General features: G+C 35.5%; 1 protein-coding gene across 1 annotated transcript in view; it reads right to left on the reverse strand.

Annotated features, from left to right (window-relative positions):
- Positions 1-8322: 8322 nt before the first annotated feature.
- LOC126776628 (homeobox protein Nkx-6.2-like) overlaps positions 8323-14392 on the reverse strand; it is a 50432-nt gene continuing 44362 nt past the window's right edge. The window contains exon 4 of the mRNA XM_050499279.1: positions 8323-8520. Within this exon, the coding sequence (XP_050355236.1) occupies positions 8323-8520 (198 nt within the window). The remainder of the gene's footprint in view (positions 8521-14392) is intronic.

The raw sequence follows: 14392 nt of genomic DNA on the forward strand, positions 1-14392 counted from the left end.
CAACACAGATATGTAAGCGTCACTGTCACTAAGCGTGCTTTTGTCCATGTCAATATGACTCATGCCGATTCTGTGACACAATTTTTAACTTTTTTTAAATATATTTCTTTACGAATTGTATTATAATCAATATTTCCTGTCCTGTCCACATATATTTGTGTAAATATATAGCAATTGTCATGGCCGTACGGCCGAACGGCATCAAAATGCTGTGCAGCACCATCTAGCGGCGCGATTCAACTAAGATAATATAATAAAAACCTCTGTGAAAACAAACATTACATATATTTGTGTCTCCACAGCCGTGTGGCCCGGGACTTTGTTGTATCTTATGTTTAATTTATATTAATTTTATTTGAATGTGCCTGCATTTTTATTACTAGGCAGCATTACAATCTACGTTTCAGGATTAAACATTAAATATTATAACATAACAGCATTCATGACAATTGGTTAAACAGTCTATTTAACTCAAATAAATACACCAACAGCCATTTTGTACATGTATTCCTGTATATAATTAATATATATTCTAATAATATATTCTAAATTTAAAATTTTAATAATTATTATTTTAGTCATGGATTGCCAGGTTAAACAAATAGTATCTTAACAAGAATCGAGACATCTTTCAATCAAACATGATTTGTACTCCCGACCCTTTGTTTTAGACGATCGTTTCGACCCGATGTCTTTATTTATTGATCACAGCAATAAAACACTTTATTTGTTCTCGTTTTTATTTATTGTTAGGTTTGTGTTCCGTTCAGGAATGTGACGTAGTTGAACAGTTAAAGTTAAACTGAGTTCAAGTACGGACAGAGACAGGTGATCGACGGGGAAAGAGACGGTATACGGTACGGTTTATTACTACTTTGTTTTTTTTTTATTCATCACCTGATGGTAAGATCACCACTGAACTCGTAGTTACACTGGATCACTCACCCTTTAAACCGTAACACAACAATTATAAGTATTGTTATTTGGAGGTAGAATATCTGATGAAGAGAATTGGAGTACCTACTTAGAGAGGCTTGCACAAAGTCCTACCACCAAGAAAATATTTATATATTTATAAAATAAAGGTAGACAAGCAAATCACGGTCACATTTGAATGATGAAAAACATTTGTTTAACATAGTCTATATCATTTCTACCAGCCATATGATGACAAGGCCCTTGTTCCTATATCTGTAGTATATGTATAACCCTTCAAACAGGAATACAGCGAAACATTATTGCTAAGAAATTATTAAAACATTGTTAATATTAAGTTATCTCATACAAGAAAATAATGAGACGCACCGATTACATCGATGGATTTTACAGCGGCTCTTTGTAATAAATTTTATGACACTCGTATTTTGAGTCTTCGGATTAATTGACTATTTAATATAATCGTGTAAATCAACGTTTAAAGTTTGGCGACCAAGACGAACGGATATACAATTACTACCTATTCTGCTCGTATGATCAGTTGACATTCGACAATTTAGTAAGACATCTGATAATGATTTCGAATTATTCAGATTCCCGTAATCATAAAAACAAATGAATTAACCAATTCGTGTATAATACTATAATTATACTGGTTGACTGCCTCGTTGGTCTAGTGGCTTGATGTAAGGCCGCAGACCCGGGAGTCCTGAGTTCAATTCCCAGGTCGGACCATAAAAAGTTATTTGGCTTTTCTCAAATTCAGAAAATTCTCAGAAACAGCCCAGAGTCTGGAAGTTGGAAGTGTGTACACTCCTGTACCTCGAAAAGCACCTAAAGCCGTTGCTCCTGCGCCTGAACTCTTTCCGGTCTCGTCGGATTGCCGTCCTATGACATTGTGAGAGTTACGGAGTAGAGAGTGCATCTGTGTTTGCGCACACACTTGCGTACTATAATATCTCCTGCGTAGTTGGCTAATCTCTCTTGAGATTGGCCGCCGTGGCCGAAATCGGTCTGGAGGACATTATACTGGTTCTGCGTGGTTTTCGCCAATTTAAACGTTACTGTTCCTTTCTCGTGGGCGGGTTGTAACGTGATATTTATATATTATGTAGGCTAGATACCTAACTCAATAAGAAAATCAATAATCATCGATGGTTACATGGAAAACAGAAAAATAATTAATTTTTTTAAATAAATGTCAACTGTTATCACAATGAAGTGACACATTCGATTTGATGTGCATTATAAGATATTCGATATTAATTAGACGAGGTGGGCGGTGCGGGGGAGATCGTAAATCACACGGACAGACGGACGGACGCAGTAAATCTACGTGAATCACTCGGGGATTCGGTGATTTTGAATGTTTCACAATACGCACTTATTCTGTTTTAATTTGATATTTTGGATTACGTTTAGTAGGAAACTTCGTATATGAATTACGATATGTATAATTAAGGATTCGTTTGTTATTGTATCTAGTTCATAAGGATTTGGGCGTGAGTAATCAATTAAATTTCCAACCTAACGGGGCAGTTTGATGATTCTCTTGTTTCAAAGTTGTTGCCTAAGCCTGTTGGAAAGCACGTTAAGTCATCTTGAGCCTAGTCTCTTTAAGGCGTATCCCGCTCATCGACCTATGAGCGGGAGGGACTACAGTGCACTAGTGTTTGCACCTAGGTGTGCACTTCTGCACTGTATATCTACGGTGCTATTAGCTAGTCTGCATTGAGAGTGGCCCTCGTGAACCTCGCTCTCGTCTCGCTCGACATTTATTTTGTTAATGAAATTAAAAAAATCGATTTCTATTTAGAAATATGTAAATGCAGAAGCTGAAAAACACCATATTATCTTTATATTATGCAAAAATATAAATTTAACATTTATATACTAATATATTATGCAAGTTATTACGGATTAATTGATTATTATATATATATATATATATATATATATATATATATATATATATATATATACATACTTACATTACATACATTTTAACTTACAAAAATATAACATTATTGTAGATATGTTCGTCTGTGAACATCGTATGGGTATCACTTGATAGTTAAGAAACTCGATATGGGGTAGCTCTTGTCTCTTCAAAGAAATATCGAAATATTTAAACAAACACACAACACGAGATCTGTCAAAATAAGTTAATAAGTATGTCTCAGAATAATCTCGTCCCGTGTGTGGCCGCGCGACGCTAGAACAATAAACATCGACACTTTAGTACAAATCGGGTTTAATTTTTATTGTTGTATGTTATATTACCGTTTGTTGGATTAACGTTTCGTGTCCTAATTTTTATCACTTTAACGACTAATAATTTACAACTCGATGCATAGAAGCAGACGTGGTCATAATATTGTTAGTCTGAGTCGTACTTTTTCATATAGCGGGCACGATGCCTGTAAATGACCAGCGGCTGGACTAAGGGTTACCGTGAGGAGGTTTGGAACTCACTCCACCACGATCATTCGGTACGAGCTGGTGAATATTTATAAATATGCATGAAATTAATTGCAAGTAAAACTGTACTTTGTCTAGAACTGTACTTTGTCTTGAACTGTACTTGGCCGGTTTTTTTAACATTCTGTTGAATTTCAAACAACTTGGCCCATACGTATCTCATTACCCACCCGCTACGTATAAATCTGTACAGCGTTACATATTGACCTTATTCGAGAATCCCAGCGCGGCAAGAAATCACACTCCTTCGAATTGCCTAACACACTTACCCGCAGTTTAAAATGGAGTCATAAATAAAAGGTAGAGGCACCTTATCGCTCCAACTGAGCCACAACAAATGAAAGAATGCCACCGTACCCCATACCACATCGTTCTCACTCCCCCTCCCTGTCTTACATAGGGGAAAGATCGCCCATCTCTTTTCAACTTGAAACAGTAAAACCCTGTTTTACATTTATAAGTACACGCCGCATTCGCGAGTGACGCCAGAGTACTACATATCGTTGGGGTAATTGAAAGTGAAATGTATAGCCTTAGTGTTAAGACTGGTTTTGATTCGGTAACACTGTGGGCGCTGGCTCGGTTGCCATAGCGACGGGGGGCCGCGTCGCGATTTTTGCTCGCCTCCTTCGATTGCTGCGAAGGTTTTTCTGATCACTTGCAGTGGAAAGTAGCTGTTATATACTTGTAGGGTTGTCGCGGAGGAAAATACAACATGATATTTCAAAATTTGTTAACTTTTCTTTTCTGTTTCTATGTTTAGTCTCTTTCTCGTTTCTTAAGCTTTCGTATTTATTGTCATTTATTTCCTTTTAATTCATAAGTACATATATTAAAAAATACTAGTGATACTTATAAGCGATCATTTTATAAATTGCCATGTAGCTAATTTTTAATTTACATCTCTGTATACTTTGTTACCTGATATGATATTTAATGATATTTAATTGATATGATATTTAATTTTGACCACCATTTAATTATATGTTCACAACTGCACAGTTACCGGAAGGCGTCAACCCTATTAGTAGGTTCGATAAACGACGTCAGTACGAATAAATTGTACCGCCTCAAACGTCCCGACAGTTCTGTAGATAGCGTCGACATCACATACAGTGTGTCCCTCGCTTGGTGATCTCTTGCATGTACTGTACATGCTCTTTTATACCTACTGCATTATTTACTTATTATTTAATAATAGAAACATATATATATATATATATATATATATATATATATATATATATATATATATATATTTATTGCACTTTTCACGTAATTTTTCGTTTATTAGATTATAGACGATAAAATATCACGTTATAAGCGATCTTGAAATTAGAATATGAACTAAACCTAATGCCAGATTTTGAACTTTATTCCATTGAAGTTGGTTCCCAGTTTGTCCCTAGTTATATATTCTTATTGAAATTACTTCGCAAGAAACTGCTAGTTCATGATTATTAAAATAATAGATAGTCTCAGTGAAGTAAACTATTCGAAATGCATAAGAGTGCTTAAAGTGTCTAAAACATATAATGAAAGTTGATAGAGAAATTGAAGAATATCTTCAACTAAATTCGCTTTATAGGCAAACGCTGACAAAACTATAAAAATCAGATATTACGGTATTAAATTCGGGAGATTCAAAGAAGAATATTCCTCGTGTGAATCCGCAACTACGTGTCATAAAAAGGAAGAAAATTATATACGAGAGATTTATTTGTCACAGTAACTACCTACCGCGTATAGCACGGTCGGGTAGATCGCTCGACTCGATACTGTTCGTTTACAAATTACAGATTTTTAAGTTAAACTTTAATTTAATTAGTTTACGGTCGGGACAGTTATGACCTTATTTATAAACTGCTTAGCGTGTCTTTAGTCAAACACTGATTTCTCTCTTTCATCATCATTGATTTGTCGTTCGATAGACAGTTTTTTTTTTTTTTTCGGATTGTCTAGTACTGTTGGCCTTACTGGCCTCTACAGCGTCACCGGGCGGGATGGGCGAGTTGTACTCAGCCGGATATTGGGAGCCACACTGGGCTCAAGAGAGACGGGCGTCCTAAGGGTGCCTCCTGTGAGTCCGGAACCTCGGCTTAGGACTCCGTTGAAATCGGGAGGGAGGGCGATAGACAGGGAAGTCCGTTAGCTAATAAGTACTACCTAATTTAATGTCAATTAAAATCTTTTCCCATAGCACTACACGAATTAATATTTGAGCGTTAAACGTATGTCAGTAAATTGGTAAATTCGATAATTTATATGTCAGTTATTTTGAAAACTATCGAATCGTGTCTGTTTCTCTCTTGTACGAACTTATGAAAGAGATATCAACATGTAAATTGCACGTATATATTAATTGTAATTTGAATTATATAAGCAACAGACAATTCGCCGTCTAATGTCCCTGCAGTGTTTACTTTTTTTTTAATTACACGGAAATATAGATTCCAGCATCTGAGTACGTTGTCATGTCCTTTGGAAATCTGTCAATAGCATAAGCATAATAGATTTACATAATATTCCAGGCAATTTGCAAATCGTTTTTGATTAATATTTATATTTATTTATAATATAACACTATTGCACTTTAATCCACATTGAATACTATAGATTATTTAAGATCTTGAACTTGGGGGTAGGGTTTTGTGCAACCCCGAATGGGTAGAAACCAATTATTCATTAGCTGTTCTACCGCCAAGCAGCAATACTTAATATTGTCGTATTCCAGTTGGAAGATTGAATGAGTCAGTTTTACTACACACTTACAGGCACAACAGATATCAAGATATCATCTTAGTTTTGTGGAATTGGCGCAGTTAGGACTGTGGTGACCAATCATCATCAGGTGTCCCACTAGCCAATCTACCTAACTGGTACATTAAAAGAAAATCCCGACGACTGGTATCGTGTTAATGGAATATCAAAGTTGTCTATCTTTACTCCTCCTGCAATTGGAATATAAAATGTTTATTATTAGTAGCGTCGACTGTCGTTTGAAAAAAAAATACTAATTCTATGGAAAATATTCTTACGCACACGCCGCCTAATTACAACCTGTAAAAGCGTCTTTTATATTTGTGGTGGGGGTCAAAACATCTCCCCATGTTATGAAATTAGGGCGAAAAGTAAAACGAAAAGCTTATTTTGCTAACTGTTTATTTCAACCACATCATGTAGACTCTCCACGCTCAAGTACTTTTTAATGTATGAACTATTTAATAGAATCACTTTTGAGCCAATATTATATTCATCAACAAAGATTTTGTCCGACGACAGATAACGCAAAATATAATATAAGACAGGAAATAAAAAATAAATATATAAAACCTTTTTACGTTATAGTGTATTACTGAGTTATAATATTTTTAATAATGTGTAAACCAAAGATAGTTAAATGTATATTTTTTTAAATAAAAACTCTTCATTAGCATTTTACATATAATTACATGTCGGTGTATAATATTGGCTCCGTTATAGTAATTACAGTTTGTTAATTTGTCGTTTTATGAATAGTGACTGTTCTTATAGCATTTACAAGCGATATCTTTAGATATATTTTTTATAGGTACCGAATTAAATGTTCGAATTTTGTCTGAATGTAACAGTAGAAAAAAAAAGTCGATTCATATTTTAATTATTTTGTTACTCGTACTTTATTCATAATCATAAAGTTAATCATAAATTTAATAACATTTTATACTTGTATTTGTATAAAGTATATTCTCCTTGTAATGACAAACGTTATTTGCTCACGGTTTGTGGATATCATAACTGTAAGTTTATTTATTTAGTCTAAATGAATGGCAATATTTACAGCTGTGCTCTGTCGTGTACCGTCAGCAATAAAACTAATTAATTTATAAAACAATAAAACTTTTAATACTCTTTTGTTACAGATAAAAACTATAATATGGCAATTTAGAAAATAATATATATTTCAGTTTTGCTGCTGACGGTACCGCAGAATTTTTCGCGTGGTCATCTCTACTACAATAGTTAAATTCGTTTAAATATCTTTTTACATTATAATGCCTTAATTATACAATGTACAGAACATATTGCGTACGAATCCCAAATTATGACGTTCCTTTGCAAATTTCATAAAAAAATCAAAGCGCGCTAATGCGTACTGGCCAAGTTCAAAACCAATATGAAGTTCGCTCGTGTAAATTTGAAAATTTATATTTATACAACATGAAGGTTAGACGCGAAACGTCACGTTAGAGTAGAGCGCTACTTAGACATTGGCACCGAGAATCGCATTAAATGTACAGAATCACTTACACTTACATTAGTAACACGACGAAATCCTTTGTAAAATCTAATTAATATAATAAATTACTTAATATTATCACATGGCTAGTGTATATTTACAGAGCTTTTATTTTAATTATAAACCTAGTATCTATTCATTTATACAAAGCGTTTTCAATAGCGACCACAGATAACAAGATATTACAGAAAATTAAAAAAAATAATTAATAAAACTTATTCGAATTAAAAAAATATTTTTTAAGACTCGAGACACTTTTAAATGACATTTTCTAATAGTCCGTGGTCTTAAAAGTGGTAGTACGCAAAGTTTATCGGTTGGCTGCTGTCCTCGGCGTTGTCGTTACCGTTAAGATTAAGATTGTCCTCACTGTCCACCGACTCACTCGTCTTCGTCTCACGAATGTCGTCGAACCTGTTCACCCTGACGTGCCAGTTCGAGAGATCGAACGGCACGTCGTTGGAGTCCTTGCACATTCTCGAATAATCGTAATTGTAATAAAAGTTATCGTAACGGTCACTCGCGTATTTGGCACTCGCGTCTGCATTGTCTCTTTGGAACGGGGCAGGTCCCGGGTCGGGCGCGCGGGTCGGGTCGGGGCGAGCCGAGTCCGCGCCGGGGTCGGATCACTGGCGGTGGTGCGGCATGTGCAGGTGCAGGTCGAGGCGCGGCCGCTTGGCGTCGTCGTCGTCGCTGCACGGGTCCGCCTCGTGGGACTCCTGCTCGTCGCACTCCTCGCCGAGCTCCTCCTGTTTGCGTTTCGCGGTCGCCATTTCGGCAGCGTGCTTTTTTCGCCACTTTGTTCTTCTGTTTTGGAACCAAACCTGAGGAAAGATACAGTCGGTTTAAATACAAATTGTGTAACTCTGTTTTTATCTTATTGCTAGACCTTTCGACAATGTAAAGCAGGAATTTTGAGTAATAAAGTAATTCTGTAATGATGGTACAACGGTTTTCAAATAGTCGCATATAGATTTAAACTTTCTGTATTTGCCCGATCAAAGTTTAAAACTCAGCCAAACTCTAGAATCATCCAGTCATAATTCGGCCAAAACTCAAACAAAAGGTGCTCAGATGAACGCAGTGCAAAGCGACATTTTACATTTGGAAACGAGCCACTAAACTCCATGTTTGCTTCCCTGAAAGCCAAATATAAAGAGCGGGTCAACATTCCCCGCGCCATGTGAACCTAATCTGTACGACCGACATCATAATGCCTCATTAAATACCGCCTTTAAGTCGCAACCGGGAGGTGGTACATCTCTTTCCTCCGCATAAAATCTTGTTGCGCGCGATAAAGACAACGATAGTAGCCATGTTCTACGGTAATTAAGGGTCGTTTTGCAAATTACACGGTACTTAACCAGCCATATAACACTCATTAATCACCGAGACGGGGCGTCTGGTGTCTCGTTCACGCGCACGGGTCGGGCCCTGTCGCGGGCCTCGTCGCACCGGCTCGGGCGGTAGACAGGAGTTTAATTAGGTCATAAATACATTTTCATGATTAGAGCGGGCTCGAAAGGTTGTCGATCCCGCACTTAGCAGCGGCTGATGGCGCGGAGGCTGCGAGACTTCGACGTCTAATAAAGCGATCTGCATTGAGTCAGGATTGTTATCATTTATGTCCTCTGTTATTTGCCACTTTATTTTATCCACGTCGTAATCTCGAGGGTTATTAAAAATATCTCATTTTGATTTTCGAACTAAAATAATTACTATGTATTCTTATATAATAACATGAGACACTTGTTACATCTATTCAGTATCTTCCCTGTTTACAATTAGATATCATTTATTGACAAAAATCATATTTTGTCCTGGAAATGTAGTACATACTTTATAAAGAACCATTTTTACCATTGTTTATAAACAACAATTAATAATAATAAGTATTTTCGTTATGATCTTAAACTGTTTTTAGCAAATATGAAACTATCAAATCTTTAAGAACTACTTTAGTGAAAAGTTCCAACAGTACCATATAATCCTCATATAACAAAGTGTAAAATGATTGTAGATTATTGTTACGAGCATCCCGAATACAGCTCCGAACATAATTGTATGTCGCAACATGTTAACATCTCGTAGCGAGCAGTTACACGGCTTAATCGTCATCTCGGTGTTGTCGATGGCGCCTCGTTATATCATTTGAACGTTATTTGAGACGCTGTGGGGACAGAATATAATAATTAATAGTGTGAATGCGATTTTCTCAAGCAAAATCTAAATATTCCTTTCAGTGAACTGATTATTTTAAAGACGTTTTTTATCCTAATTCAGGCTGCAGATCGCGAAACCTCCGAAAGGTTTCGCGATCTAGTTTTGGGTTGGGCCAGTTTCGTGTTGTTTTCAAGAAAAAATCAGTAACAACGAGGAATAGCTGGCACTTCTAACGCATGTATGTTTGTTTAATATTTATTACGACGACAGTTAGAAATGTAAAGTCAATAAATATAATTAAATGATAACATATCCTGTTAAAAACAACGAATGCTAACTTCAAGGTGTTAATTTTTTTTTATAGTATAGGTAGGTGGACGAGCATATGGGCCACCTGATGGTAAGTGATCACCAATGTCCATTGGCATTGTAAGAAATGTTAACCATCGCTTATATCGCCAATACGCCACCAACCTTGAGAACTAAATGTTATATCCCTTGTGCCTTTAATAACACTGGCTCACTCACCCTTCAAACAACACACCAATACCAAGTACTGCTGTTTTGCGGTAAAATATGTGGTGAGTGGGTGGTATTTACCCAGACGAGCTTGCACAAAGTCCTACCACCAGTCATTTCAACCAGTTTCATGTATATATAATATTTTATTTAGTGAGAAATATTTGGTAACAATAGAAGAAGAAACAGGAGTAATATCATGGATTGATTCCGCACTGATTGCGTTCGCGAAAATAAAACTAACAGCGAAACAACATGGCGGCAATAAAAAAGCGTAGGAGCAAAATAAGATTTACAACTAGGTATCGATACCTACGCGTTGTATTCGAGGCTTTCAGTTTTATTATTGTTGCACACACGGAATACAATGTCGCTAGATCGTTGTGTTTAAGGGATCGGTGGTCGAGTGACCAGCCTCGCTGCATATACCAAGGTCATAGAGTCGAATACCGATTCGGTAAAAGTTATTTTACTTCAAAAGAATTTAAGTAACAGAACGGAATTAGGAAGTTCTAAGATTGACATACTGCACACGCTTTAATTTCTAATTAGCACTTAAAATCAGTAATTCGAGCCAACTTAACTTTCGCTGTTCAAGGAGATGTTGTTAATTCGTGACAACCTAAAAGTTGTATAAATGAAGTATGTTGTTATATATGAATATTGGTGTAAATGAATAATCTTAAAGCATATTCACTTTATGTATTACGGACGACAGCAACCAACTAAGACAGTCGTGTCGCGAATGTGTGCAGCGCCACGGATTATCATTGCTCCATTTATTTTTACGAGAGGCGGATATGCGTGGAAACATGCCTTTTGTTTCACTTTTACATTCAAAGCCTAACTTTATACGATATGACGTAAATAACTATAATGTGAATTGTTGTGTCAGTTTTTTATAATAAAATACTTTAATTATTGTAATAAATAGTTTGTTATCTCCTATTTGACATTTATTTACTGATCGATTTTAACAGCCTCTAATACAACTTCTTTTTTATATAGTTGATATCCCAAGATGTTTGGTAAAGTTTGAAAGATAGTTTTAAATTATATTTAAAGTATTATTTTATTAAATGTTTTGGTTTAAATTTAGTGAAGGTTACCTTACTCACCGATCTGGTTATACATAAAGTGTCAAAAGGAGAAGTTTTTGAAATAATAATATAGCAATACAGCAATATTCCACTTAAGTACTTAAATAGTAATAACAATTAAATAGTATCATAAATTATGTTAAGCGAATACATTATAAAATTTTACCTCGCTAGCCTGTCTGCGTAAGTAAACCTTAAATCGTTTATGTATTATATCACACTAGTTTCCGGCCACGGCTTTACCCGCGTATAGGGGTTGAGGAGGTGTTAGGTATTCCACTTACTTATGTCCTTTTCAGTATCCCTGATGTGTATGCAAAAAACTCATGATGATCGGTTGAGCGGTTAAGACGTGAAAATGTAATATAATATTAGAAAGGATAATATAATTTGACTTAGACTTCAGGCCCCAAACTGCTACCACTCTACTAATCATATTTAAAAGTTTTTACTTTATAATTTCTGTACGCATTATTTTTATCAATTTTTATTTGTAATTCTTTTACAAAAAGTTTAATTTAATCAATCTTCAAATAATAACAACATTTAAAATTAAACATTTCTTTTGATGATGGAAGTCTCATTGAATTCAAAATGACTTCAGTGTAAATATTTGTACAATATGAATGGACAATATATTACTACAAGTTGTTTATTTAACGTCACAATGAAAACCGGTAACACTTAGTCGTCTAATAAAACTACGAGAAGTAGAGCGGAGTGAACCGGCGAGGGTCGTCGGGTGTCGTCAAACATACGCATGTTTATTATTATATTTACGACCGAACAAGAATCTTCGCAATAATATTATTACATTTATTATTATTTTCCACTGTTCCATTATACCCCGAGTCACCCGAGCCCCTGTATTCAATTACTTAAGTGCTAAAAGACGAACATCGACACGTATAACTGTCTCCTTCCATCGCCTCACTTAAAATAAATGCTATCTCATTCGCGCGGGGAGGGTCGGGATAATTATATGAATATCTATTATTTTTCACGAGAACTTCGTGATGGTCGATAGGTAACGCTTTCGGTGGCGTCGAATAAAAACGTCTTAGCAGCCATGTTTTCTTTTGGGTAATTATTTTGAATGAGAAGCTGAATGTTTATGTCTTGTAACGGTTTTATTGAAGCGTCAATCGATGTTGTGATCATTAAATGAATTATTAACAGTGTGAGATTTAATAAACTTCTATTGAGCAATGTAAAAAATATTGTAACTATAATCCTAATTAAAATAGCAATTTAAATCTCATTAATACTGTACATGCAACGTTTTGATATTTGTTATTCAGAATAGACTTAGACGGTGAACTGAATTAAACAGTGACCCATGCTCGTCTTCTATGACTCTTGTATAATTAGATCTTTTAGTTAGCCTAGAGACTTTTATTCTAAAATTTGCGTCGATCTTAACGAGTTCGTAAAGTTTTGGATAATTCTTTGGAATAAGACGTTATATGTCGTAAGGTCATAAGTCTTAGAAATATCATGAAATTGTATAACATTAAGCTTGTACCACGTGAGCGAAGATGCCCGGAAAAAAATGTGCGAAAAAAATAAGTGGATACAAGCTGAATTATAATTCAAATAATATGAATTATATTAGTTGTGGTGTAATACAATTGCACGTATTATAAATAATGGTATGACACCCATTATATACTTCGTTCGATGTCCAAACAATAGATTCGAGTCATCAATCAAAAAAGTCCGCCATTTTGTGCCTAGCGAATAAAATGCAGCTCGCGACTCGTGTATTTCATTTTTTTTATCCAGCGGCCATTAGTGAGCGCCATCGATCAAACACACAATTCCAATTTACCTATCGGCCACAAATTCTTCAAAACGACTGCGATACACGAATAAAGATAAAAATTAAATTGAGTACGCGTGGCGCGGTTTTTTAATCTGTGTATCGCGTTGGGGATGCGAGGTTTATGTACGGGTATACAATTATTATGTATCTCCTGACTATATAATGATATAGAGAAAACAATTATACTCGTGTTAAATGTCGATCAAGTCTGCTCAAAGGTTGGTACGTTTTTTGTTTTATTTATGTATTCTCAACTCTATTATAGACGAAAACGATAATTTAACTTTGAATTGAATTATAAACATAAACATAGTGCTCGGCCGAGTTTTAAACGTTGAGTCATATCGCCTCTTATTCAATTAATATATCTATAACTTGCCTCAATAAAAACGGACTAAGTATTCAAGTACATTCAATAAAGTTAGTCCAGTAGTTCCTGAAGTTATCGCCTTCATCCACACACGCTCTCCAGCTTCATAACATGAATATAGATATGTCAAATCAAGTACCAGAATCATTAGGCAGCGAGCACACAGAACATTACCGGGACAAATCGCGGCGGCTATTAACAGCGGCGGGCGATAAGGCGTGACAAATGACGCGCGCTAATGATGTTCGGCTTTACGCGTTACGTTTGGAAACGCCCTAAGCTTCTGTTAGGTAATTGAGACCGCTCGATGTGACTCAACCCTTTTTAAGTGCGAACAGTTAAAACGATTGTCTTAGGAATGGAAGAGTTTTGTTTATGTATTTAAGTAAGGCAGATTGGTAAATGGACCACCTGGAAGGTTAGCAGGTACTTCCACCCATAGACATTGGCACTGTAAAAAATGTTAACCATCCCTTATATAGCGGACGCGAAACCAACTTTGGAAACCAAGATGTTATGTCCTTTGTGCAAGTGGTTACACTATCTGACGCATACTTCAAACCGGAACACAACAATACTAAATATTGCACAAAACTATACAGAAGCTTAAAGCTTAATCATCTAGTTTAATCATATTGTATTTGTTTATTTATAATTTTAAGCATAAAACGTTATGTTAATTTATTTTAAATGAATTTTTAATGACGTCACGTCACATT

The sequence above is a fragment of the Nymphalis io genome, chromosome 20, assembly GCF_905147045.1.
Source record: "Nymphalis io chromosome 20, ilAglIoxx1.1, whole genome shotgun sequence".
Taxonomy (NCBI): domain Eukaryota; kingdom Metazoa; phylum Arthropoda; class Insecta; order Lepidoptera; family Nymphalidae; genus Nymphalis; species Nymphalis io.